The sequence below is a fragment of the Eulemur rufifrons genome, chromosome 8 (assembly GCF_041146395.1).
Source record: "Eulemur rufifrons isolate Redbay chromosome 8, OSU_ERuf_1, whole genome shotgun sequence".
NCBI lineage: Eukaryota > Metazoa > Chordata > Mammalia > Primates > Lemuridae > Eulemur > Eulemur rufifrons.
Window position 1 is genome coordinate 116,299,816 of NC_090990.1, and position 27,200 is coordinate 116,327,015.

At 38.0% G+C, this 27,200-nt stretch overlaps 1 protein-coding gene across 1 annotated transcript in view; it reads left to right on the forward strand.

The window, feature by feature from the left end:
* Positions 1-258: 258 nt before the first annotated feature.
* The window catches only part of SLC25A24 (solute carrier family 25 member 24), a 37,761-nt gene continuing 10,819 nt past the window's right edge, over positions 259-27,200 (forward strand). The window contains exons 1-6 of the mRNA XM_069479070.1: positions 259-441; positions 9,595-9,721; positions 13,316-13,403; positions 19,189-19,300; positions 21,099-21,257; positions 23,560-23,712. Of these exons, the coding sequence (XP_069335171.1) occupies positions 259-441; positions 9,595-9,721; positions 13,316-13,403; positions 19,189-19,300; positions 21,099-21,257; positions 23,560-23,712 (822 nt within the window). The remainder of the gene's footprint in view (positions 442-9,594; positions 9,722-13,315; positions 13,404-19,188; positions 19,301-21,098; positions 21,258-23,559; positions 23,713-27,200) is intronic.

A 27,200-nucleotide genomic window follows, 5' to 3' on the forward strand; every position in this document is an offset into this window, starting at 1 on the left:
GGACTCGGGCCGGCAGAGCTCACTCCCGGGCCCGCACGCGCCCTCCCGAGACCCGCCCCGCAGCTCTCTCACTTCCTCCCGCGGAGGCCCGCGGGGCGAACTCCGCCCCAGCCGCGGCCACACCCTGCGCGCCGCGCGGCCTCGCCCCCGACGGCGGCCCGCACGCCCGTCCCGGCCAGGCCGCGCGGTCCGGCTCGCGCCCGGCAGCCCTCGGCGCCCCTGACTTCCCTCGGCTGGGCCGGCCCGCGCCCCGGGACCATGCTGCGCTGGCTGCGGGGCTTCGTGCTGCCCGCGGCGGCCTGCCAGGACGCGGAGCCGCCGACGCGCTACGAGGCCCTCTTCCAGGCGCTGGACCGCAATGGGGACGGCGTGGTGGACATCGGCGAGCTGCAGGAGGGGCTCCGGAACCTGGGCATCCCGCTGGGCCAGGACGCCGAGGCGGTGGGTGGCGGCCGGGCGCGGCGGGAGCGCGGGGAGGGCTGCGGGTGCTCTGGGGACGCAGCCGGGACCGGGGAGGGCGCGGCCGGGCTCAGCCAGGGGAAGGCGGAACTGGGGCCCCCAGCCCTGGTGGGTTCGGGAACTCGGGGATGGGGTGCGCGGCCGGTTACCCCGTAACAGAAGCGGGTCAGTATCCGAAAGGCTACCGGTATTTTTCCAGATAAAATCAGCGCGGTGAACACTCTGGCCCATGGGCACTGTTAACTTTTTAAACCCTGTCCCACAAGACTTTTTGTTCTGGATCCATCCCAGGGTCTTTACCTGTTTTTTTGTGCCTCTGCAAACATTTAATCTTTTTTTTTTCTTTCTCTTTCTTTTCTTTTCTTTCTTTTTTTTTTTTTTTAGCTATCAGACTTCAATGGGTCCCAAGTTCTGTAAAAAGGCTCACGTTTTGTATCTCTTTGAAGCTACGTTGTTACACTAGCAGTCTACTGTTTCAAAACTGTTTGAAAACCAATTGTGTTTCCCTCAACTTCCTGTTGAGGAGGAATGGCGACATTCCTAAGTTAGTGCCCTAAGTACATAAATTGATCTTAAGAGTTGACCCCTCGCTGAGCAATTTCACTTTCTCTGAGTCATTTTAATTGTGTCTCTAAAGTTCACAATTTAGCAGGGTGGAGATAGTTGGAATTTCTCCAACCCCGTTGAAGGGTTAAGGGGACAGCAGTGGCATTCCCTGTCCAGAGGGAAAGTGATCCGGTTACTATGAAGGCCAACAACTGTTTTATCGTTGTAATTTAAACTGCTCTTTCAACGTCTTTAGTAGTTATAGGCTCTTCAGTTGACTATTTCTTTTGGAGTCAGATTAAGACACTTTTTTGGAAACTGCCCATTTTGCCCAAAGTACATAATATTCACTTATGATTTTATAAAACTTCTGACTGATGTGTAGGTAGGTTTGCTATTTCATTCCCAATATCTATCCTTTCCCCCCCCTTAAATCTTGCCAAAGGTTTATTCATGTTATTCACACTTTGAAAGAACCAACTTTTGGTACTTTTTGCTGATTGTCTCAGAAACGGCCCAGTTCAGGTTTCTCATCCTGTGCTTTCGTTGGCTGGAAGCAGCACAGGGGAAGGATGGCCTTGGAGCTCCCTGCAGTGCATCAGGAGGTGCCAGGGACTAGAGGATGTCAGTCAGCTGTGCTCCCCACGGCAGGAGCCTTTGGAGGAGGATCTGAGTGGTACAACTCCATGGTGCCTACAATAGACACAGGTTGTTTGGAGTCCTCAGGAATTTTTGAGACTGTAAAGGAATCCTAAAACCAAAAAGTTTGAGAATTGCTGCTCTACATCATTTTTTAATGACTGCATCATATTCTGTTGTATGTTTTTATCATAGTATGTGTTATCAATTCTCTATTGATCATCATTTAGTTTATTGATAGTTTAAAAATGATTATAAGTGAAATTGCAATGGAAGTCCTTTGTATTCATTTTTTCATTTTGTTCCAGTTATCTTCATAGGATAAATTTTGAGTAGTAGAAATTGCTGAGTCTGAGGGTACACACATTTTAAATTGGGATATGTATTGCCTTTCAGAAACTTTGCGCTCATTTGCATTCTTTGTTGATTGACACTGTTTGTGCCTCACCCATTCAGGATATCAGTCTTTTATAAACTTTCCCATTCTGAAAGTGCAATTCCTTTCAGTTTCCATCTTAGTCCCTTTAGTGTTGCTATAATGGAATACCTGAGGCTGGGTAATCTGTAAAGAAAAGAGGTTTCTGCATCTCATGGTTTTACAGGCTGGGAAGTTAAAGGAGCATGGTGTCGGCAGCCACTGGGCTTCTGGTGACAGCTTTCCTGCTGCATCAAAACATGGTGGAAGGTCAAAGGGGAAGCAGACACATGCAAAGGGGCAAAACCCAAGGGCTGTTCTGGCTTTATAACAACTCATTCTCTCCATTCGGGAGATGGGGAGAGCAAGAGCGGGAGAGCAAGAGTGAAGAGGTAGAGAGAGCACTCACTCGCTCAATACTGGGATAATGGCACCAGGCCATTCATGAGGGATCCACCCCCATGACTCAAACAGTTCTTTCTAGGCCCTACCTCCCAACACCACCACATCAGGGGTCAAATTTCAACATGAGTTTTGGTGGGGACAGACAAACCGTATTTAAACTGTAGTAGTTTCTCTGCCTTTTTATTCTATTCAGGTCCTCCAAAGGATTGGATTATACCCGTTCATATTGGTGAGGCTGCAGCTTCTTTACTCACTACTAATTCAAATGCTAGTCTCTTCTAGAAGCAGCCTTGCGGACACACCCAGAAATACTGCTTTACTAGCTATCTGGGCATCCCTTAGTCCAGTCAAGTTGATACACAACACTAACCATCACACCTGGGATGGAATTAGGATTACACAGTCAACGTTTGTGGGAGAAAATTTCAGAGGCGTAGGTCAGGGGTCTCTGTAATGTCAAGGATTGAGGAGTTTATCTACTCGAGTACCTAGAAATGAGAATTGTGGGGTGACAATAGTTTGCCTCTAAGACAAATACTGAACTTGTAGTGAAAGCTCTATAAATTTTCATCTGATTTGATCTCTCCATGTTTCCAAGCTTTTGTAATGAATTCAACATTTAGAAGACAGCAAATTTTTAAGTTTCTTTAGATCTTAAATAGAAAGAATATAGAAATAAGAGTAGAACGTAGAAAATAGGCATAAGGAAAGCAATAGGTAACCATTACTAAGTTCCAAAACCATCCAGGGAAGAGAAAAGACTAAGTGTTGAGACAAAATTAAGAACCAGTTGGAAGTGAAATCACTGCAGTTTTTTTCTGATGTGACTCCTCTTTTCTATATGTTCCAAGTTTCTCCTCATTATGAAATTACTGCCTTGGAAGAGAAAAAATTCGCATTAAGTTTTCCTAGGACTCAGGAATATAAGAATATGAACTAAGAGTAGAATGTAGTATGAGGAACAGGCAGATACAGTATTTAACCATTACTAATTTTCCCATAATTGTGTAGTAATTCTGTTTCCTTTTAAGAGTCTTTGTTCTTTTTCTTCTCTTTTTCCTTCCCCTCACCTATCTCCTCCTTCTGCTCCAGCTCCTTTCTGTTTGTTTTTCATCAGAGGTCCCATTAGAACATTCTAAAAGAAAGTCCCAATATTTGGGTGTCATTTGAGATGCTCTGATGAAAAAAATCACATTTCAAGACATTAAAGAGTGGAGGAAATAATTTAAGTTTACTGAAATGGAAATCACAGGGAAAATAAAATGATGGTGAAGAGTCAGCAGTTTTAGCTCGAAGTGTGTTTACTTTGGTTCATTTTAGGCTTGGAAGACTTTGGAACACTGTAGGCCCACTCCCCCACCCCATCTGGATTTAGAAATAAGGCAATCAAATGAAAAAAGGAGATCTTTTCTGCTAGAACTTTACAGATATTTTCGTGTCCTTCTCTAGTCCTGACATCATGGTGGCAACTTTTTTATTAAAATGTGTAGGGGAAAGGGGAATTGGTTTTGTAGGGTACAAAGGTGTTCCTGTACCTAAGTTAAGTGCTAGATGATTTAGCAAATGTGTTACGTTAGCATGGGGAAATTATAGGCAATTCTAAAGCTGAGGTGTTTGCCAATTTTTATAGGCACACACTCTTACTGTAATTTTCTTAGGAGAGATTTAGAATCATAGGAGGTATAGGACTTTTGAAGCTGAGAAAATTACTTTATGGACTGAATATTTGTGTCTCCTCCCAGTTCGTATGTTGAAATCTTAACCCCCAGTGTGATGGTATTAGGAGGTGGGACCTTTAGTAGGTGATCATGAATCACCACCCTCCCATGAATGGGGTTAGTGCCCCTATAAAAGAGGCCTAGAAGAATTTCCTTGCCACTTCTGCCATGTGAGGACACAGTGAGAAGGTAGCAATCTATGAACCAGAAAGGGGCCCTCACCAGACACTGAATCTGTTGGCACCTTGATCCAGGATTTCCAGCCTCTAGAACTGTTGAGAAATAAATATTTATTGTTTAAGGCAATTATATTTGCTCTTTGGATGTTTGACCCAGGAGACTGGGAGATCCATGAACATAAGGACTGTTGAATTCATTTTGGATAATTGGTACTTTGTGCTAAAAAAAATAAAAAACAACTGTTGGTTAAGTTCTGTCTTGTTAAGATTTAGTGAAACTCTTCCTGTTAGCCATGTGAACTTTGGGAGTCTTTATTTTAAGCTTCCATTTAGTCACTGATCAGTTGTATTTGAGCACGTACCACATGCCAAGCACTGCATCCTGGTTTCCTCATCTGCGTTATCAGAGGCCTAATCTGGATGCTGTCTGTGGACCAGTCCTGTCCAAAATGTTATCTCTGTACATTTCAGTTGGGCTTTTAAATGTTATCTCTGTACATTTCAGTTGTGTGTTTTTCCTTTTAAAGCTGAATGCTGTTTATGTTTGTATAAAGCTACTCTCTTGTATTTGGCTTTGCAAATGTGACTTGTATTTGCTTATTTGATATAAGCTAGCCTTTCATAAGAAATACCAGATTATGCCATAAACAAGTTCAATCCTTTGAAACACATTTCTTCCTTATCAAAACAAATCTTATGCAAATCTGTCTTTTGTTTTTGGTAAGAGGTGGTGTGAGCCATATAAAGGCTTTGCATACCCAGTGATGACTGATGAGGGCTCACATATCAAAACCAGGCTCATGCCTGTAATCCCAGTGCTTTGGGAGGCTGAGGTAGGAGGATCACGTAGGGCCAGGGGCTCAAGGTCAGCCTGGGCAACACAGCAAGACCCCATCTCTGCAAAAAATAAAAAAAGACAAAATAGCCAGGCATGGTGGCATGTGCCTGTAGTCCCAGCTATTCGGGAGGCTGAGGCAGGAGGATCACAGCCAGGAATTCAAGGCTGTGGTGAGCTGTGATCATGCCACTGCCCTCCAGCCTGGGTTACAGAGTGAGACCCTGTCTCTAAGAAAATAAACAAATAAAATTAAAAATTAACAAACAAACAAGGGAAAGGCATACCTGGAGAGCTCTGCACCAACCACACAGAACAGTGTATTTCAGAGGAACACTGTTGTGGCTTTTTTCAGGTGACAGTGACATCTCTAGGAAGTTCTGATATGAGGTTTTTTCCCACATATCTCCAACTTCCCTAATATGAAACTCTTTTAAATAGACAGAATTCAGTTGGTTAAAAATCATAGAAATGGCGCTTCCTTCATGTAGTGTTAAGACATAGAAGATAAAACTTTCTATTGCGATAACTAGTTGGGTTTATGAATAATGTTTTGCTTTTTACTGTGAAAGTTGAGAGACTGAATATACACATGGATATTGGCCAGACCATAAATAAAAATAGAACTTTGACCCACAACCTGCAGCAATCTGCTGAGGAAACCAGCCCCTTGTCTACAATAAACAGACCAGAAAAGTAATCTGTTATATCAGACTTGCAGAAAGTCAGATTGCTACCTCTAGTGACAATATGGGAAGCTAAGCAGTAACTTCTGAACAGTGAGCCCCAATGGCCAGAACTTGATTAGTAACTGACAGCTTCCTTAATTTTTGCCTCACTTCCAACTTAGGACCAACCAGGGAAAGCCAAGTATGCGTCCCTAACCAATTATATAGGGTGTCCCACTTCAGTTAGCCAGACTACAGCTTCCCCATGCCCTGCTTCCAATCAGGACACACATGAAGCCTACCTTTTTTTTCCACTGCAGAACTTCCCTACTCCTTTGTCTGCCTTTGGATCTCTGTCAAAATGAAGGCAACAGTGTCTGACTCCCTTGCTGCAGCAAGCTCAGGATAAATAGCCTTTGCTTTTCTCATTTGGTTGGTCTTCATTTATTTCCACTGGGGAATATATAAAAAAATTCAAAAGAGAAGTCCTAGTTTTTCATATTGCAGTAGTCCTCCCTTATCCCTGGGGGATGTGTTTCAAGACCCCCAGTGGATGCCTGAAACCAAACCTTGTATACACTATGCTTTTTCGACCACATATCCTAGACAGCTACTAAGTGACTAACAGGTTGGTAGCACAGACAGTGTGAATATGCTGGACAAAGGGATGATTCCAACCTCCCAGGCTGGACAGAGCAGGACGGCATGATATTTCATCATGCTATTCAGAATGGCATGAGTATGAATAGTTTATTTCTGGAATTTTCCATGTAATATTTTTGGGCCATGGTTGATCACAGGTAAGTGAAACCACAAAAAAGCCAAACTGCGGATAAGGGAGGACTACTATATTGGTAAGTCGGAGTCATTAGGTGATTGTAATTCTAGGAGTCTTTATTTACTCTAAGAAAGTTTGCAGAAATAAGGGTAAAAAAAAATTGAGCTGTTCAAAGATAGGGTCAGGAATGTCCTTTAACTTGTAATTGCCAAAATGATAGCTGTTCACTGATATTTGCATTGACGAACATATAAACTTCTTGAATGAAACTTTGGTACACAAATGGGGCCCCAGAATGCTGTGACATTTGCTCTTGGATTATGCAAGTCTCAGTATATGTTTTGAGTAATCAGGAAATAATTTCCAGATGAAGATCATTCTCGATCTAATTTGTAAAAGGAATTAAATAGTAATAATTATTTTTAAGTGATGTAAATATATTTGCTTTTAAGACTGTCAGTAGTAACTGATGGTATTTTAATCAAGTCTATTTAGGTTGCAGTAAGAGATGCCACTCAAACTAGCTTAAATCAAAAAGGCTAGAATTCTTTGCAGATACTTTTTTTTTTTTTTTTTTTTTTTGTGAGACAGAGTCTCACTCTGTTGCCCAGGCTAGAGTGAGTGCCGTGGCGTCAGCCTAGCTCACAGCAACCTCAAACTCCTGGGCTCAAGCGATCCTCCTGTCTCAGCCTCCCGAGTAGCTGGGACTACAGGCATGCACCACCATGCCCGGCTAATTTTTTCTATATATATTTTTAGCTGTCCATATAATTTCTTTCTATTTTTAGTAGAGATGGGGTCTCGCTCTTGCTCAGGCTGGTCTCGAACGCCTGAGCTCAAACGATCCGCCCACCTTGGCCTCCCAGAGAGCTAGGATTACAGGCGTGAGCCACCGCGCCCGGCTTGCAGATACTCTTTATCAGAATAAGGAAACACTTTTCTATTTTTAATCATGAATGATTTTGAATCCATCAAATGTTTATTAAGATGATCGTATGACTTTTCCCTTTTATTCTGTTAATGTAATTTACAAGATTTCTTTTTTAAAAAAAATATTAACCCAACCTGGCATTACTGGAATACGTTCATCTTGTTTATATATCATATATATGTATATGTGTATATATACATATATAGTATGTGTGTATACACATAAATATGCGGTCATGTGTTGCTTAATGACAGGGTTATGTTCTGAGAAATGTGTCGTTAGGCAATTTTATCTTTGTGTGAACATCACAGAGTGTACTTGCATAAACCTAGCAGTTACAGCCTACTACATACCTAGGCTCTGTGGTACAGCCTGTTGCTCCTAGGCAACAAACCTGTGCAGCATGTTACTGTACTGAATACTGTAGGCAATTGGAACACATGGTAAGTATTTGTGTATGTAAACATATCTAAACATAGAAAAGGTACAGTAAATATATGGTATTGTAATCTTATGAGACCACCATTGTGTGTGCAGTCCATCTTTGACTGAAAAATTATCTTATGACACATGACTGTATATATAATTTACTATCCATTTTATGTATTGTTAGATTTGATTTGTTAACATTTTATTTAGGAGTTCTGCATCTATTTCAATAGTGACATTGCTTGTAATTTTCCTTTTTTGTGATGTTTCTGTGAGGTTTGAATCAAAAGTATACTTATCTCGTAAGATGGGTTGGGAAATGTTCCCATCTCTTCTATTCTCTGGGAAATTGGTGTTATTTCTTTATTAAAAGTTTGGTAGACATTACTGTAAAACCATGTGGGCCTAGAGTTTTCTCCATGGGAGTGTTTTAAAATTACAGATTAAATTTCTTTTATACTGATAGGAATATTCAGATTTTCTATTGTCTTATATCAATTTTTAATAAGTTTTTCTAGGCATTTATCTATTTTATCTCATTTTTTATTTTTTTAGTAAACCTGTTCATAGTATCATTAATGTTTATAGTGTCTAGTGATTTCCATATGTACATTCTGACATGGGTTATTTGCCAGTTTGAGGAGTCTATCAATTTTATTGGTCTTTTCAAAGCGCCATCTTTTGACTTTCTTGATCCTCTCAGTATATGTTTTCTTTTTCATTACTCTTTGTTCTTTGTCTCTTTCCTTCAACTTCTTTTTTGCTTAATTTTTTTCTAATTTCTTGAGATTGAAGTATGACTCAATAATTGATCGTTGATTTGGCCTTCTTTTCTTTATGCATTTAAAACCATAAATCTTCCTCTAAGCATAGCTTTAGTTGCAGCTCACAAGTTTCAGACCTGTCTCAGTCTAGAGCTTGGGAGTCTGACTGTCATACCGTCCTGCCACATGTAGCATTATTTCCCCAGGACAGCATGACAGTCAGAATGATAGAATTTGTAAGTTTTGGGTGGGTGATTGTGAGTGTCTTAATAGGTAGAAAGTTATATTTTGGGTGGTGGTGGGAGAAGTCTTACACGTAATATCAAATTTCATATGATCTTATTTCTTTCTCTAAAGCAGTGACTTCTAGGGATAGAAATGGCAGTTTGATATGACAGCTTTTTATAAGGATCATCTTTAGGAAAAGACTATTTAATTTTGGAAATCATAGGAGAAAAATACTATTTTAGACATTTAAATCCTATGCTAGGTCAAGTGTTTGTCTTCTATCTTGGAGTTTATAAAGTACATGTCAAGAAATTTAGGGTGTGATTACATTAACCTTAAAAATACTGTGTTTCATAGAAATCAGTGCATCATTTTTCTAATTAAAATTTTAACACAAGATCTGGAATCTTTTTTTTTGCAATGGTAGGGTGGTTACTTTTATTATAGATCTTTGTCATAATGAAAAATGATATATCTGGCCAAAAATTGGTACTTTAGTCTTATAGGAAAACAGCCAATCTACTTGAAGTATGTGTACAAATAATTTAGTGCGTTAGCCCATACTGGCAATAAAATATCTCTAATTTTTTTTTTTTGCAGAAAATTTTTACTACTGGAGATATCAACAAAGATGGAAAGCTGGATTTTGAAGAATTTATGAAGTACCTTAAAGACCATGAGAAAAAAATGAAACTGGCATTTAAGAGTTTGGACAAAAATAATGATGGTGTGTCTTTCTTTTCTATTCATCTCCAGCTGTGAAGAAGTACTTCTCATGCTTCCAAGAGTCTAAAACAGTGCATGTTTAGTCACTCATTTTTGAGATGATAATTATTACTTGTGATAATACTTATTTTTCTTAGTAATGTGACTTTTATATAGAGTTCATACTTTTAGTGAAGAAAACTTAACAGATAGCTTTGTCTTCTGAATTAAAAACTATAGGTAGGGCCTGTTGTAAAATGTTAACTATGGAACATTATGCCAATTTTACTAAAGCTGTGTGTTAAAAATAATAATCATGTTCTCTTGCCTTCTGGGTAAGAGAAATTCATTTTTGTTTGTATATGGGCATAACTATTGTGTATTCTAAAATTTAAAAAGCTTTCACATTGTCTCACATTTGATAGTCATTTTGAAGAATTAATTTAGAGAAGATACTATTTGATACTGAAAATTAGAAAACAATAGCATGTAATCATTTAAGTATGTATCTGCTAGTTGGGATTATGGTTTCTCTATTTAGATTAATAGTTTAGAGTTTGTGTTAGTTTGTTTTCTGTTGCTATACCAGAATACCACAGACTGGGTAATTTATAAAGAAAGGGAAATTTATTTCTTAATAGTTCTGGAGGCTGAGAAGTTCAAAGTTGAGGGTCTGCATTGGGTGAGTGCCTTTTTTAGTACATTATAACATGCTGGCAGGCATCACATGGTGAGACAGAGCAAGTGTCCTACCTCAGATCTCTTTTCCTCTTCCTATAAAGCCACCAGTCCCATGGTGAGGGCTTTACCCTGACAACCTTATCTAATCCCGATTACCTCCCAAAGGCCCCACTTCCAAATCCATCATCACATGAAATTTGGAGATTAAGTTTCCAACACATGAAATTTGGAGGACATATTCAAACCATAGTAGAGTTAGAGTCTCAGTTATGTAGGGCAAAAAGCAAGGGTCATGGTGGGAGAAAGGGAGTCATGAAGCCTTTATCACCAAAGGCAGTCTTTTATAGGAAGAGGGAATTATTAAAAATTTAATATAGCCCCAACCCCCTCCCTACATGTGATTAGTCAGGGTCATTCCATTCACACACTTGTTATTTAAGAAACAAGTTAAACAAATAGAGAGAAAATATAGTTCATATCAGGGGTTGGCAAACTTTTTTGTAAAAGTCCAGGTAATATTTTGGCTTCATGGGCCACGTGGCCTCAGTTGTAGCTATTCATCTCTGCCGTGGTACCTCAGAAGCAGCCACAGGCAAAATGTAAATGATGATCCATGGCAGCATCCCAATAAAACTTTATTTGTAAAGACAGTCAACGGGCCTTATTTGGCTTAAGGATTATAGTTTGCAAGCTCTTGGTTTATACTGAATATTAACTAAAGTTAAATTCAAAGTAAGTTGTTTCAAACAAACAACTAAAATCCTTTGAGTGGTTTTGATGATCGTTGAAGTCTGTGTCTCTTAGCCAGGAAGACCTGAGTTTGTGGTGGAAAGTAGTACTTTTGGAACGTTTGTTGCCTCTAATAGCTTTACATTATATGCCTCTGAGTCTAGCCTTAGTTTAATCTTAGAGCAAATTTCAGTTCTTGCAATCAGTTTTCCTCCTTCCCTGCAAACTTTCATCCCCACCCGGACCCTCGACAGTTCAGTTACAGAGCTAAGATTGTGCACTGTTAGGGCAGGCACTGGCTGGGAGGTGGAGCTGCCTCAGGATCTACTGCCACATAATTAGAGGCTGATCACCTCAGTACAGAAGGTGTGCACACGTCAGCTGTCCATTTCAGAGAATTCTAAATGAACCAGAGGAGATAAAGGTGAAATTTTAATGATACATTTGTAGCAAATATAAAGTATCCCTTTACTTTATCTTGTTTGTGTATTTTGAAACAATTTCTCATTATAGATACATTTTTATTTATCCGACTTCCTTAAAGCAAAGCATTTACAGTTGATCCTCATTATTCACAGATTCTATTTTTGTCAATTTGCCTACTCACTAAAATTTAACCCCAAAGTCACCCCAAAATGTATACTCGTAGCTCTTTCCCTGTCATTCATGGACTTGCACCGAGCAGTGAAAAATTTGAGTTGCTCAGTGTGCACATTCCTAGCGGAGGTGGAGTACGGCAACACTGCCTTCCTGTTTCAGCTCTCATACTGTAAACAAGTGACCTTTTCTAGGTGTATCTTGGGCCACATTTTTTGCAGTTTTGTACTTTTTATTGGTAATTTTGCTTTTGAAAACGTTCCCCTAATGTAATGCGGAAGTGTTACCTAGTGCTCCTAAGTGCAAGAAAGCCATGGTGTGCCTTATGGAGAAAATACGTGTGTTAGATACACTTCACCATGAGTTCAACATTCGTGAATCAATGATGTATGTTAAATGAGGTGTCTTTAAACAGAAACACACATAAGGCAAGGTTACGTGCTGATCAGCTGATGAAAATGTGATCAGAGGCTCCCAGGAACCTAACCCTGGATTTCCCCTGGGAGCAGGGGCTCGGTATTTGCTAATTCAGTGTTGCAGCGACTTTATAGAACATGAGTACTGTGAATAATGCGAATGGACTGTATCTCTTTAAGAGTGCAGTTCTGAAGGAGAATATTTAGAGTGGTGTTTGAAGAATTTCATTGCTAATAGATAGTGCCTCTAACTGTCCTGGCATTGCCCAGATTTTCATGCTGCTCCTTTCCTTTCCCCAGGAGGATTCTCTCAGAATGCTGTCCCTTCTTTAGGGTCCCTTCTCTTAGACTAAGTCTTTCCTTTCCCCACTGACAGTGATTTTTCTCTTCCTCTCTTCCTGGAGAAGTTTTCTGTTAATGCAGTGCTGCATTGGCACAAGACCCTCTCTCACTTTTGTTTTCATCCTATTTCACGTATATTAGTCTTAGGATTCTCAAGAGCCCGTAAGCTGCTTGAGGGAAATGCAGTAGTGCTTATGTTCATTGCAAAGATTTTCTGTTTTCTCTTTCTTTCTCTCTTCTGATTGTTTTCCTTCTGTCTATAAACATGCTCTAATTTCCCTAATACTAAAATTTTCTCTCTTCCACCGTCCTTCTATCCTTGCTCTCTTTATTTTTAGGACCAGATTTCTCAAAGAATAGTCCACCCTTTGAGTCCACTTCCTCATTTTCTACTCCTTTTAACTCAGTCATATAATACAAATTTATGCATAATAAATGAATAGTCATTTATTAAAATGTGGAATAGGTACCGTTAAAATGAGTAGATGCTAGTTTAATTGAATTTACCTCAGAGCTAGAATATCTTGATTTGCATCTCAGTTCTCCTATTCCTTAATTACATTACTTGGTAAGGCCAGTTGAGCTCCTAGTCTCCTCTTCAGAGGAAATTATTATTTATCTACAAGGCTGTTATAATTACTGAATTAAACAAATGTTTAATGTATTTGTTAAATTTTGAATATTGATGTTATATATGTATTTATGCAAATCCGTAACTTACCTAAATGCATAATTTTGCCTTAATCAGTTCAAAGCTTTCTCTTAAATAAATGAGAGATTTGAAATTCATGGTCTCTAAGGTCCTTGTCAATTCTGAGTCTGAGTTTATACCCTTTTCAATTTTTTTAAAGGAAAAATTGAAGCTGCAGAAATTGTCCAGTCTCTCCAGATCCTGGGTCTAACTATTTCTGAAAAACAAGCAGAGTTGATTCTTCAAAGGTAAGTGCTTCATCTTACTGACAGTTGTTTTTGACTTTCATTTTAATATCCTGCATTAGAGATCTGCATTTGTTACGTGTGGCTTTAAAACACCTTCCAGCATGTCACCATTCTGCAAATACATCTTCCCTTTTTCTTCCTTTCATTTTGTATATGCACGGATATCTAAAGTGTAGGAATGGGAAATGTAATCTCAGACTGAACTCTTTCTTGCAAAGCCTCAAGGGCCAGTGGAATGGTGGTAAAATTTTAAATCTATAGATGAGAGTTTTCACATTGCTTTTTTCCCCCCGTTTGGGCTCTAGAGTGACAGCAGATACATCAAGTTATTTAACCTACATGTGACTGGATAAGAGGGAAATTCCCAAGCTTTCCTGGTTAACAAAGAAATACCTATTTAAACTTTCAGAAAACAATGCCAATTTGAACCTTATTGTCCAGGGCAATTATTTCAATTACTTAGTAAGCCAAATGTTTACAAAACTTAATGCTTTATTTCACAGGATAGAGCAGTAACCTCTGTAGTCCAGGTGCTCTCAAATATTCTTCTGCTATAAACACAGTACAAGGACCATTTTTTTAATGGTAACAGAAAACAGGAAAAGATTGTTACATTATATTAATATTCTTGTGAATGTGTTCAGTCTTCACATTATCTAACAAGTTTCTTTTAAGTGGCTTTATTGTTGAATTTATCTTCTTTTACATCTGCAGCAGTAGCATTTTCCTCCTTTCTATGTGTTCAGAATTTCTTTTATAAACAGCTGCTCAACAGGAAGGCTCCAAGCCTGAAGGCTTAGCACACACAGAGTTACTTTTGTTAGCTCTGGATGAGAAGGGCTTTCCTGAGGAAATGAAAATCTAATACATGAAAAGGAGATAAACAGAATTTTGACAGTGAGATAGGCAGCATATAATATTCTGCTTATAAAGTCACATTCTTCCAGGAAAGCGAGAGTTTTTTTCTGGTTCTTAAGCCAGAAATCATGTTCCTGTATTTCCTATAATAGCTTTAGGAGTAACGCAAATTCCAAGCCCAAGCTTCAGAATAGACTAAGGTGTATTAGCTAGCTCGGCTGCCATAACAAAATACCATAGGCTGCGCCTTAAACATCAGAAATTTACTTTCTCACACTTGTGGAGGCTGGAATTTCGAGATCAAAGTGCTAGTATGGTCAAGTTCTGGTAAGGGCTCTCTTTCTGGCTTGCCTTCTCACTGTATCTGTGCATAGGAGAGAGAGAGTTCATTCTTGCTTCCTCCTCCTATAAGGCCATCGTCCTATTGGATCAGGGCTCCACCCTTATAACCTCATTTAACCTAATTACCTCCTAAGGACCCTGTCTGCAGATACAGTCACATTGGAGGTTAGAGCGTCAACATACGAATTTTGGTGGGGCACAATTCAGTTCATAGCAAAGGGTAATGCAGAGGGATCGTATTTAAAAGTAGCTATACAATTATTTATATAAATATCTTATGACAGCTTTATTGAGATATAATTCACATGCCATAAGAGTCACTCTTTTAAAGTATACAATGCGGCCGGGCGTGGTGGCTCACGCCTGTAATCCTAGCACTCTGGGAGGCCGAGGCGGGTGGATAGCTCGAGGTCAGGAGTTCGAGACCAGCCTGAGCAAGAGCGAGACCCCGTCTCTACTAAAAATAGAAAGAAATTATATGGACAACTAAAAATATATATAGAAAAAATTAGCCGGGCATGGTGGCGCATGCCTGTAGTCCCAGCTACTCGGGAGGCTGAGGCAGTAGGATCGCTTAAGCCCAGGAGTTTGAGGTTGCTGTGAGCTAGGCTGACGCCACGGCACTCACTCTAGCCCGGGCAACAGAGTGAGACTCTGTCTCAAAAAAAAAAAAATAAATAAATAAAGTATACAATGCAATGATTTTTAAAAATATATATTTATTTTTAAATTGACAGATAAAATATGTATTTATCATGTACATCATGATGTTTTGAAGTATCTATACATTGTGGAATGACTAAATCTAGCTAATGAACATACGATACCTCACATAGTTATGATTTCTGTGGTGAGAACAATTTATACCCACTTTCGTAGTATTTTTCAAGAATACCATATATTGTTATTAACTATGGTTACCATATTGTACAGGTGATCTCTTGAACCAAAATTTTGTATTCTTTGACCATCTCCTGAACACCCTCCCACCCAAACCATTCTACTGTGCTTCTATAAGATTAACTTTTTTAGATTCTACATATGAGTGAGATCATGTAGTATTCGTCTTTCTGTATCTGGCTTATTTCATCTGTGTTATCACAAATGACAAGATTTCCTTCTTTTTTATGGCTGAATAGATTTCCATTGTGCATATACACCACATTTTCTTTATCCATTCATCTACTTGTGGGCACTTAGGTTGATTCCATATCTTGGCTATTGTGAATAATACTGCAGTGAACATGGGAGTGTAGATATCTCTCCACATAATGATTTCATTTCCTTTGGATATGTACCCAGTAGTGGAATTGCTGGATCATATGGTAGTTCTATTTTTAATTTTGTGAGGGACCTTCATACTGTTTTCCGTAATGGCTGTACTAATGTACTTGCCTACCAGTAGTGTGCAAGGGTTCCCTTTTCTCCACATCCTCACCAACACTTGTTATCTTTTGTCATTTTGGTAGTAGCCATTCTAACAGATGTGAGATGATATCTCATTGTGATTTTTATTTGCATTTTCCTGATGATTAGTGATGTTGAGCATTTTTTTTATATACCTGTTGTCCATTTGTATATCTTCCTTGGAAAAATGTCTATCCAAGTCCTTTGCCCACTTTTTAATCAGGTTATTTCTTTCTTTGCTATTGAGTTGTTTGAGTTTCTTATATATTTAGGATATTAACCTTTTATCAAATTTATAGTTTGCAGGTATTTTTCCCCATTCTGTAGGTTGTGTCTTCACTCTGTTGGTTATTTTCATTGCTGTGCAGAAACTTTTTAGTTTGATGTAATTCCATTTGTTTATTTTGATTTGGTTGCCTGTGCTTTAGGTGTCATACACAGAAAATCATTGTCAAGTCCAATGTCATGGAGCTTTTCCCCTATGTTTTCTTATAGTAGTTTTATAGTTTTGGGTCTTTAAGTCTTTAATACGATTTTATTTGATTTTTTTTTAATATGGTATGAGATAAGGGTCTAATTTCATTCTTATGCAGGTGGATATACAGTTTTCCCAATACTGTTTATTGACTACACTGTCTTTTCCCCATTGTGTGTTTGTGGCTCCTTTGTCAAAAATCACTTGGCTTTAAATGCATGGATTTCTGCGCTGTCTGTTCTGTTCCATTGGCCTGTGTGTCTGTTTTTATACTCTGCTGTTTGGGTTACTATACTTTGTTGATAGTTTGAAGTCACATAGTGTGATGTCTCTAGCTTTGTTCTTTTTGCTCAAAATTGCTTTGGCTATTTGGAGTTTTTTGTGATTCCATATGGATTTTTGGATTGTTTTTTCTGTTTCTGTGGAGAACATCATTGGTATTTTGACAGGGATTACATAAAATCTGTAGATAGCTTTGGGTACCATTGACATTAACAATATTAATTTTTTCCAATCAATGAACATGGGATATCTTTTATTTGTGTCTTCTTCAATTTCTTTCATTAGTGTTTTATAGTTTTCCTTGTAGAGATCTTTCACCTCGTTGGTTAAATTTATTCCTAAGTATTTCATTATTTTTTGTAGCTAGTATAAATGAAATTATTGCCTTGATTTCTTTTTTAGATATTCCATTGTTAGTGTATAGAAATGATACTCATTTTTATATGTTGATTTTGTATCCTGTAGCTTTACTGAATTCACTTATCAGTTCTGTCAGTTTTTTGGTGGAGTCTTTAGGGTTTTCCATATATAAGATTATGTCATTATGTCATCTGAAAACCAGAACAATTTAACTTCTGTCATATCAATTTGTATGCCTTTTCTTTCTTTCTCTTGTCTAGTTTCTCTGGCTAGGAATTCCAATACTGTGTTGAATAGAAGTGGCAAGATTGGACATCCTTGCCTTGTTCTTGATCTTCAAGGAAAAGCTTTCAGTTTTTTTGCCTTTGAAGATGTTAGCTGTGGGTTTGTCATATATGGCCTTTATTATGTTGAGGTACATTCCTTCTATACCTAATCTTTTGAGGTTTTTTTTTTTTTTTTTAATGAAAGGATGTTGAATTTTGTCAAATACTTTTTCTTATCTGTTAACACGGTTATATGTTTTTGTCTTTCGTTATGTTAATGTGATGTGTCACATTTACTGATTTATGTATGTTGAAAAATCCTTGCATCCCTGGGGTAAATCCCACTTGATCATAGTGAGTCATCTTTTTCATGTGTGTTTTAATTTGGTTTGCTAGCATTTTGTTGAAGATTTTTGCTTTTATGTTCATCAAGGATGATGGCCTGTAGTTTTCTTTTTTTGTAGTGTCCTTATCTGGATTTTGGTATTAGGATAATGCTAGCCTCATAAAATGAGTTTGGAAGTATTCCCTCCCCTTCAATTTTATGGAAGAGTTTTAGAAAAATTGGTATTAATTCTTCTTTAAATGTTTGCTACAATTCTTTAGTGAAGCCATCCTTGAGGTGCTGGGCTTTCTTTGATGGGAGACTTTTTATTACTGATTCAGTCTCCTTACTCATTATTGGTTTGTTCAGATTTCCTTGTATTTCAATCTTTTTAGGTTGTATGTGTCAAGGATTTTATCCATTTCTTCTAGGTTATCCAATTTGTTGGTGTATAATTGTTCATAATAGTCACTTATGATCCTTTGCATTTCCTATGTATCAGTTGTAATGTCTCATGTTTCATTTCTGATTTTGAGTCTTCTCTCTTTTTTTCTTAGTCTAACTAAAGGTTTGTAATTTTGTTTAACTTTCCAAAAAACCAACTCTTATTGTCATTGGTCTTTCTTAAGATGCAAAAGGCCCCAGTCACCAAGAGTTTGATTTTTTTATAATCACTGCTAATTTTCTTAGGTTGGAGGAAATTGGTAGCCTGTTTTTGAGTATTCAAGTGTTCAAACATTCAAATGTTGCAACAGAACATTAAAAAATATCTTCCTAAATAGTACAAGAAAAAATGGATTGAAATTTCATTCATTACTACCTCTCAATATTTTTCTTCCAGTTTTTTCCAGGTTGTTTTTTTTTTTTTTTTTTTTGAGACAGAGTCTTGCTCTGTTGCCTGGGCTAGAGTGCTGTGGCATCACCCTACCTCACAGAAACCTCAAACTCCTGGGCTCAGGCAATCCTCCTGCTTCACATTCCCAAGTAGCTGGGACTATAGGCGTGCGCCACCATGCCTGGCTAATTTTTTTTCTATTTTCAGTTGCCCAGCTAATTTTTTTTTTCTAATTTTAGTGGAGACGGGGTCTCGCTTTTGCTCAGGCTGGTCTCGAACTCCTGAGCTCGAGCAATCCCCCCACCTCGGCCTCCCAGAATGCTAGGATTACAGGTGTGAGCCACTGCGCCCGGCCCAGTTTTTACATTTTATAGCTCATTGACTTAGAGTTTGACAGAGTGCCAAAAGTCGTCTTTAGTGAGATCTGAAATTTTTGGATCCATTTTTATCTAAATAATTAAAACTATCTGACAGGACCATAAAATGCTTGTTACCATTTCCGACAACCTATAATTGTGAATAAGATTCTTTAATAAGAATATTAAATTGGAAAAATAACTATCATTCTGTAAAATGGCCAATATGTTAGTTTTATTCATCAGTTTTGTTCTTTAATATTTTTTTTAAATGTTCAGCATTGATGCTGATGGGACAATGACAGTGGATTGGAATGAATGGCGAGATTACTTCTTATTTAATCCTGTTACAGACATTGAGGAAATTATTCGTTTCTGGAAACATTCTACTGTAAGTAGTGTGCTTTATGTTTTTATACTTGGTGCTGTAAGCAATAAGTATAGCTATCACCCAAGAGCACTTTAACACTTATAGGCCAGGATGCCTAAGTCCCAATAGTTCCTTAACCTACTGTAGAGTTCTGTTTCTCCTATTAGGCATAGATTTATAGCATCTTAAAAAAATCCAAGACTGCATATTCAGCCATTTTCAAAAGTTGGAGGAAATACAACCTTGATGAATAAACTGTCCAACTTTATTGACATTTAAGTATTCTGGCATAGGGAAGTATAAAAGTTATAGGCTTTTGCTTTTTGTAGATACTATATTGTCTAAATGTCTCAACACTCATGATTGCTAAGGATCTGTTTCCTTGGCCATTGATGATATGGCCAAAGATCCCTTCTGAAACTTTTGCTTGTTTGTCTCTCGTGTAACTTTTGCTTATTTGTCTCTCTTATTTGCTTATAATAATCATTAAAGGTTACAAAATCTTTTGGCTCATCTGCTCAGCATTTCACATCAATTTGTATTCCGCAAAACTTTCAAATTTTGATTACATTTCATTAACATACTACTAAAATATACTGGTGTAAATCAAGTTCTATTACTGTGCAACATGCTCCTGAAACCATTGGGAGCTCTCTTAAGGAATTTTCTTTTCCTCACGGGCTTGCCTTCTGTACTTATTCATGGATTTCATTAAATTTAATATGCACTAAATGAAGCCTGGAGTTCACATTGCAACTAGTACAATGCCTAAGCTTACACAGAGCATTATATAATTATTGGTGATTAATGCTTTTTCAACTATGAGTATAAAATTATGTTATATTAGTAGTTCAGTTACCTAGATAAATTTTATACTTATGTGTGGTTTTATATACTTGATTCTTTTTGTATCTTTGAAGATAATTGATAACACTTGAGGCTACAATCATGCCTGTTGTACTGATGATAAAATGAAGTATGAGAGGGCTACTACCATAGCATAGCTCCTTACCCCTACACTCTTGCTTGTAAAATCTTTTATGCCAAAATCATTTAGATAATAAAGCTGTAAAAACGTTATTGTAGATAATATTTCTCTCAAGCTTTATTTATAAATCTATAGTAATGTTTCTCTCAAGCTATATTTGTAAACTATAGTAATGTTTAGAATAGATTGGAGGGGTGATTATTTCAAACAATAACTTCCTGTTAGCTAAATTTTATATAGAATCAATTGCATGTTTTAAATGACAAGTCAGATTTGTCAAAATATTTATAGACAGGCAATATAGAAAATGAGTTTGGTAGAGTATCCATATGTAGTTTTAATTTAATTTCTATTTACTTAAAATATATATCATGGTATAAAGTATAATGTAGATATAATTTTGAGATAAAGGGACTATCACTGAAGAATTGACAGACTAATTTCTTACAAGATATCATCACCAGTTGGATGTGGTTTTCTAGCCTTATGGAAAGTGACTATTTAAAAAGGATTCACTACACTTGATGAAATGCTGCCCTTTCATTCTGACTTAGACCAAGAGGAGAAAAGTTACTCTGTAAGATATAATTATTGGTTTTGTAACTTTGTAATTGCTGTCAATTTGCATTTCTTGTGAACTGATACTATAGTGTGAATAGAGTATTTATAATCTGTGTGCTCAGATTTGTTCAGTATAAATTCTAAGGTGTAAAGTTTATTTTAGCTGTAAAATAATACGTGATTTTTCTCTAAAACAAACGGAAAAAAGCCCTTCTGTTATTATCTGTTTTTAATTGAAGGAGCATGGAACTCTTTTTTACATTTTAACAGGGAATTGACATAGGGGATAGTTTAACTATTCCAGATGAGTTCACGGAAGATGAAAAAAAGTCTGGGCAGTGGTGGAGGCAGCTTTTGGCAGGAGGAATTGCTGGTGCCGTCTCTCGAACAAGCACTGCCCCTTTGGATCGCCTGAAAATCATGATGCAGGTGATCTTTATGTTCGTGTGTCTAAGTTTGTCTTAAATAATCTAAAAGAATGAGAAATGTGTTGCTTTGAAAAAGAAGTTTTAAGACTTCTCAGTAATAGTCTTTCATACCCTTAACAAAAATTCTGTATTTTGTTGCTATTAACGCTGAATTCAGTTCATGTAAGTATTGCATTGCTGTACCAAACTTTACATTGTTGGTATAAGTATGTAATGAACTTTTAATATTTGGCATTCTGTGACTATTCAAATGTTTAATTAAAAAAAAAATCTCTAGCCATTATTGTAGGATTCTTATTTATGTTTTCTTTCTTATTTATGTATTTGATCAAAAGTGGGGTATTTCTGAAACCTAGAATCTTAGAACAAGGAAATAATTTTTAAAATTATTCTAAAGCTAAGACTAGCAGAAAAAGATCTGGATTTATAGACTGACTTTGCTATTTACTAGCAGAGTAGCCTTGGGCTGGCCAGAGTAGAAAGAAAGAGAGAAAAGAAAAGAATTAGTATTTATTAGGTGCTCATTGTGGTAACCCATTTAATCCTCACAGTAGTCCAATGAAGTAGGTTTTTCATCCTCATTTTATGGGGAATCTGAGGCTCAGAGAATTAAAGACCTTTTTTTTTTTTTTACACAACAAATTAGATGAGGAATGGAATATCTTTGCCTCCAAAGCTTCTGATTCTCACACTGCATGAAACCTCTGAGTTTGCATTTCCCCTAATTTGGGAATGGGAATAAGAATATCCAACAAGATATTCTTGTTCAAGATACAAAAGTTGTAAGAATTAAATAATATAAGGTGTATGAAAATGCCTGATACATAGGAATAACCTACCAGAACACAGTAGTTGTTTTAGAAGTTTGTTTAACTATGGTGAACACTTTTTATATTTGTCTGTAGCTTTCTGTAGAAAAGTATTTCTGACAATATTTTAAGCTAGCATCCATTCAGAATATACCCAAGTCTCAAAACTTATTTAGGGGCAGAGATAGTGCTTTAAGGAAAAAGGGGAGACAACTGGTGTGTGTGTGTGTGTGTGTGTGTGTGTGTGTGTTTCTTTAGGAGCAATAGTAATTGAGAGAGCTTGAATAAGCATTCATCTTTTACTTTGTCATATTTTATTGTGAAGTTTACTTAAAGTAGATTTCTCTGGGATTCAGTTTCTGCAAATTTAGGGGTCTCCAAAGTCACCTTCAGGTTCACTAGAGGGACTCACAGAACCCACTGAAAGCTGTTTTACTAACAGGAATAGTTTATTACAGGGAAAAGTGACAGATTAAAATCAGTCAAGTAAAAATATGCATAGGGTGAGTCTGGAAGTACCAAAGGCAGAGCTTCTGTTGTCCTCTCTCTGTGGAGTCATTATGTGTTACTTTCCTGGCACCGTTGTGTGACAGTATGTACAGAATAGTGAAAACCAACCAGGGAAGCTCACCCAGCCTTTGGTGTCCAGAGTTCTTATTGGGGCTCCATCACACACTGACCACATGGCTGACCTCAGTCTGCAGCCCTTTCCATCTTGTGTATGTGGGTTTGTTTTGTTTTGTTTTGTTTTTTTGGTGGTTGTCACTGCAGCACTCAGTGGAATAGCTGATTTCTTTAATTATTTTTGGTTTATTAGATTTAATCAGTTTTCATTGTAGGCAATCATAAGGTCTAGTGTATTTAAATGACTACCACATCTGTAGTATAAGCTGAGTAATTCGTTAGTACTCACTGGATTAGACAGTTGGCACATGTTGTCATGAATTTATTGCCCAGAGGAGCCTTGAGATAAGCCACAGAAGGTACAATTTTTATTTTTGGTTTTCAGGCTGTGTGCATTTCAGTGTCTATGGCTCTGAAATATACCCACTATCCAAACCATTTTCAGACCAATTTACCGTTCATGTCTGTACTACCTCTTGAAGTAGTAATGTATTACTTGCAGTGTAGTTCTTTTTTATTTCTCTTAAACTGAACTTGTACCTGTTTCAAAGGGTGTTCCATAGCCTAATACATAATTTGGTTCATGTTATCTTTGAATATTATTCATAATAATTTTAATTTTCTTATGTCCTCTCTATCTGCTTTCCTACCCTTAGAAACCAATTATTCTTAGTTTTAGATTGAGAGACAAGCCTCTAAAATGGTGGTGATACTCCCTCCCAGCATTGTATATTTTCTCAACCTTCCATATTTTATTTTTAAATATATCTTCCTGCAGTTATAAACAGTACTGAAAAGGGATTGGTTACTTTAGAAATAGTAACAATAATATTCTACCAGTATTTTATATCATTTTGCTTTTATTTTTAGGTTCATGGTTCAAAATCAGACAAAATGAACATATTTGGTGGCTTTCGACAGATGGTAAAAGAAGGAGGTGTCCGTTCCCTTTGGAGAGGAAATGGTACAAATGTCATTAAAATTGCTCCTGAGACAGCTGTTAAGTTCTGGGCATATGAACAGGTAATTGTTAGCACCTGTGGAATTTATTAACAGAGAGGAGTAAGAAAACTGATTCAATAAAGGTTAACTTACAATGCCTTTGGGATTCTTTTAATACATGATAATTTTTTCATATCTATTCAATGAGGAATTTTTCTTATAGGCAATTAGATAAACTCAGATTTCTCATGAGTAAGTTCTGGGATTCTGAATTTTATAGTATTATTTATAAAGAAAGATTTTGTGTTCTTCTCTAAGTATCTCTTAAATGAAAGGTAGCATTTCGGCTGTTCATTTCGAATTCTGAATAGAAGCAGCACACCAACATAAGTTTGATGAAAGTACCCCAATCTAGCCTCTGAAAGAAAAGTTTTAAGTTGAAGTCGTTTGTGTAATTTGACATTGCTATGAACTTGAGTTGCAGTTAGAGTGAAGCTCTATGGAGGCAGGGCTGTGGCTGCTTCTCCGTGCGCTCCAGCATCTGGACAGAGCCTGGCATGGCACAAGTGCATAGTAAATGTTTGTCGAATGAGTGAATGAATGAATTTAACTCGGAATCAACTTCTCAGGCTTTTGTTGACTTAGATTGGTTAGCATATTGCTTCCGCCTAACTTGATGTTAAGAGGAAATATAGTAGTGAGTTTTAGAGTTTAGTGTCTCTTTATGGTTATTAGCAGAATTGTCTAGTTGAGCATCCACAAAATTATTTTTCCCATTGTTTATTCCATCCTTGCTCATTATGGATTATAAGGGCTTTGACATTTAACTCGACCCCCTATTTTTTGTATTATTTCAAATAAATTTTGGATTATTCTGGAGAATGTTTTGTTCTTGAACAACAGAATACTCTTGAAAAGATTACACTGTCCAATAGTGTCCTTTTCTTGGCTTAGGAAATAGAGAAACAAAGAAAAAATTGAAGAAAATCTAGCCTCCAGGGCTTTAATTAGAACCTATCTTGGGAAAGAGACTTTCCTTGGCTAGTGTTTTAGATACCCTTAGGTTATTCTGACCACATACTTGGATTTTATGATAGCAAAGCTGGAGCCTAAAATGAATAAATATTAAAAATACTGTGATTATTTTAATATACAAGAAGTTTGATATTTTCAAAAGTCCATGGTTATTCCAAGCAAATGTGGACCTTACACTTTATGCCATTTGTCAAATTCTTATTCTTGGTTACTACCCACAGGCATTCTCTGTTTCTGTCCCACCAGGCTTCTTTCTGAGCCCTCTTTGCAGTACTCTGATTTCTGCATGGTAACTTTTCTCAGACATCAAGAGAAAGCTCTCTCCACGGTGTGGTGTGTTCCCTTGGGCTCTGGGACCTGTTACGTCTCTCCGTTTTCTCCCCTTGTGCTGAGGGTCCGTGCACCCCTCGGGGCTCTCTTTAGGCCACCTTCCTATGAGAGCATCGCAACTCAAACCAGTGCCTGCCCTGCCCGGCCTCCTCCGCGTGCTGGATTGCAGAATGCCCAGTTTTCCACTGGATCATTTCTTCAGGGTACATATGCCATATCTTTTCTTAAATTCCCCAGGGTACTCAGCTGGCCCACTTCCAGATTCAGATACATTCTGTTCATTGAATAGTAGTTTAGAAAACTAAGAAAAGGATATTTTCAGCTTGGTATGTAGCTCTCTCAAATACATCATCAATTTGGGAAAAAGCTGTGGTCTGTTCGCATTGTCATTACCGTAACAGTGTTACTGTATCACTGATAAGGTGGCAACGTGGTGCAGCGTCCTCATGCTTTCAGCTGCCATCTGTATGCTGATTGCCCTCCATCCTAACATCTTCATCTCTGTGCCTGTGTATCCACCTGTGTCCTGTATGTCTCTGCGTCTCTGGTTGCGTATCCCGGGGGTGCCCCAAACTCAGCATGTCCACAGTACAGCAGGCGTCTTTCCACTCCAGCAACACACACACACACCCTTCCTCTTCCTATGACATAGAGTGGGGAATGTCCTTCAAGACTTTACTCAGGAGTTAGTTCCTCCGGGGAAACCTTCTGCATTGTTGTAGTTCCCTTTGTTTCCTTTTGTTACCATCCTTTCACAGTGAATTCTGATGTTGTCAGTATTTTTTTCTCTCCTTTGTGAGATGGTGAGCTTCCTTAGGCAGTAGCTGTTTGTTTGCAGGTTTGTATTCCCAGCACCTTGCCCAGTGCCAGGAAATCCTTATTGAATGAATGAAAAGGCAGAACTGCCAGAATTGGAATTTGAACTCAAGCCTGCCTCAATCTCAAGCCCATTCACATGAGGGCAAGAGTGAGGATTATAAGCAGAAGCAGCAGCGTGTGGACAGAAATGTAGGCACGAGAGGGCATCAGTCATGGAGTAATCTATACCTCAAGGGTGATGGAGTGTGTTTCTGGGAAGATAATGATGAAGGCTGCCCAGATAGGCAAGGAGCCAGGTGTAATCGGAGTCTGGCTTTTATCCTGAATATGGTGGGGGCTATTGGAGCATCTACTGTAGGGAAGTGGAAGGAGTACATTTACATTTAAGGAAGATCAACCTGGAAAAAGAGTAGAGAAAGGATTGGAGGAGAGGGAGGCTGGGCTGGCGGCAGCGAGACTATTTAAGGGAATATTTCAGTAATTCAGGTAAAGAAATGATGAGCGCCAGTATAAGGTGATGGCTGTGGGGATTGGAGAAGAAGGCAGTGAACTGAAAAATATTTTGGAAATAGAATTAACAGAACTCACTGACTGGTTAGATGTGGGTGAGAGAAAGAGAGAGGAATCGAAGATGATATGCTGATTCCTAACTTGAGTAACTATATATGTACATAGAGAATACAACGTCAGCTTCCATTTTAGACACGCCAAGTTTGAGATACCTCTGGGACGTGTATGGGAGCTATGCAGTATGCAAGTGGATGTAGCCCCTGGAAGTTAAGAGAGAGATCTTTGATAGAGAGGTTGTTGCTGAGTCACAGCCATCGGAATGTGCGAAGTCACTCAAGAAGAGCTTACAGAATGGGAAGAATTCTGGGAATAAACCCAAAGGGAGAAGTAAAGGAGTAACTTGCAAAGGAGACTGAGAAGGAACAGCTCGAAGAACAGGAGATATCCAGAGGAAGCGATGGCCTGGAAGTCAGGGGAAGAGAAGGATTTCATGAAGGGTCAGATGGCCTCGTAGGCATCACCTCGTAAGGTGATGAATACAAAAAGAAAAGTATATTTTAGGATTTATCCATCCAGAGATAGATGAGCTTAGTATATATGTTTCAGTGAAGTAATAGGAAGAGAAACCATGTTGAAATGAGGAAGGTTTTAATCTCTTTTGGGAGTGATTGGGACGTAAAGGAACTTGGATAATGTAGACACCCTTTTCATGGAGTTTGACTGGAAAGGGAAGGAAAAAGAAAGAGGGAGAGGGTGACAGATAAGGATGTTAGGGTAGAGGGAAGGTTTTGATTTGTTTTATTTTAATGTGCCTGTTGCTGAAGGAGCATGTCAATACAAAGAAAGAAGTTGAAAATACAGGTGAGAGAGGTTGA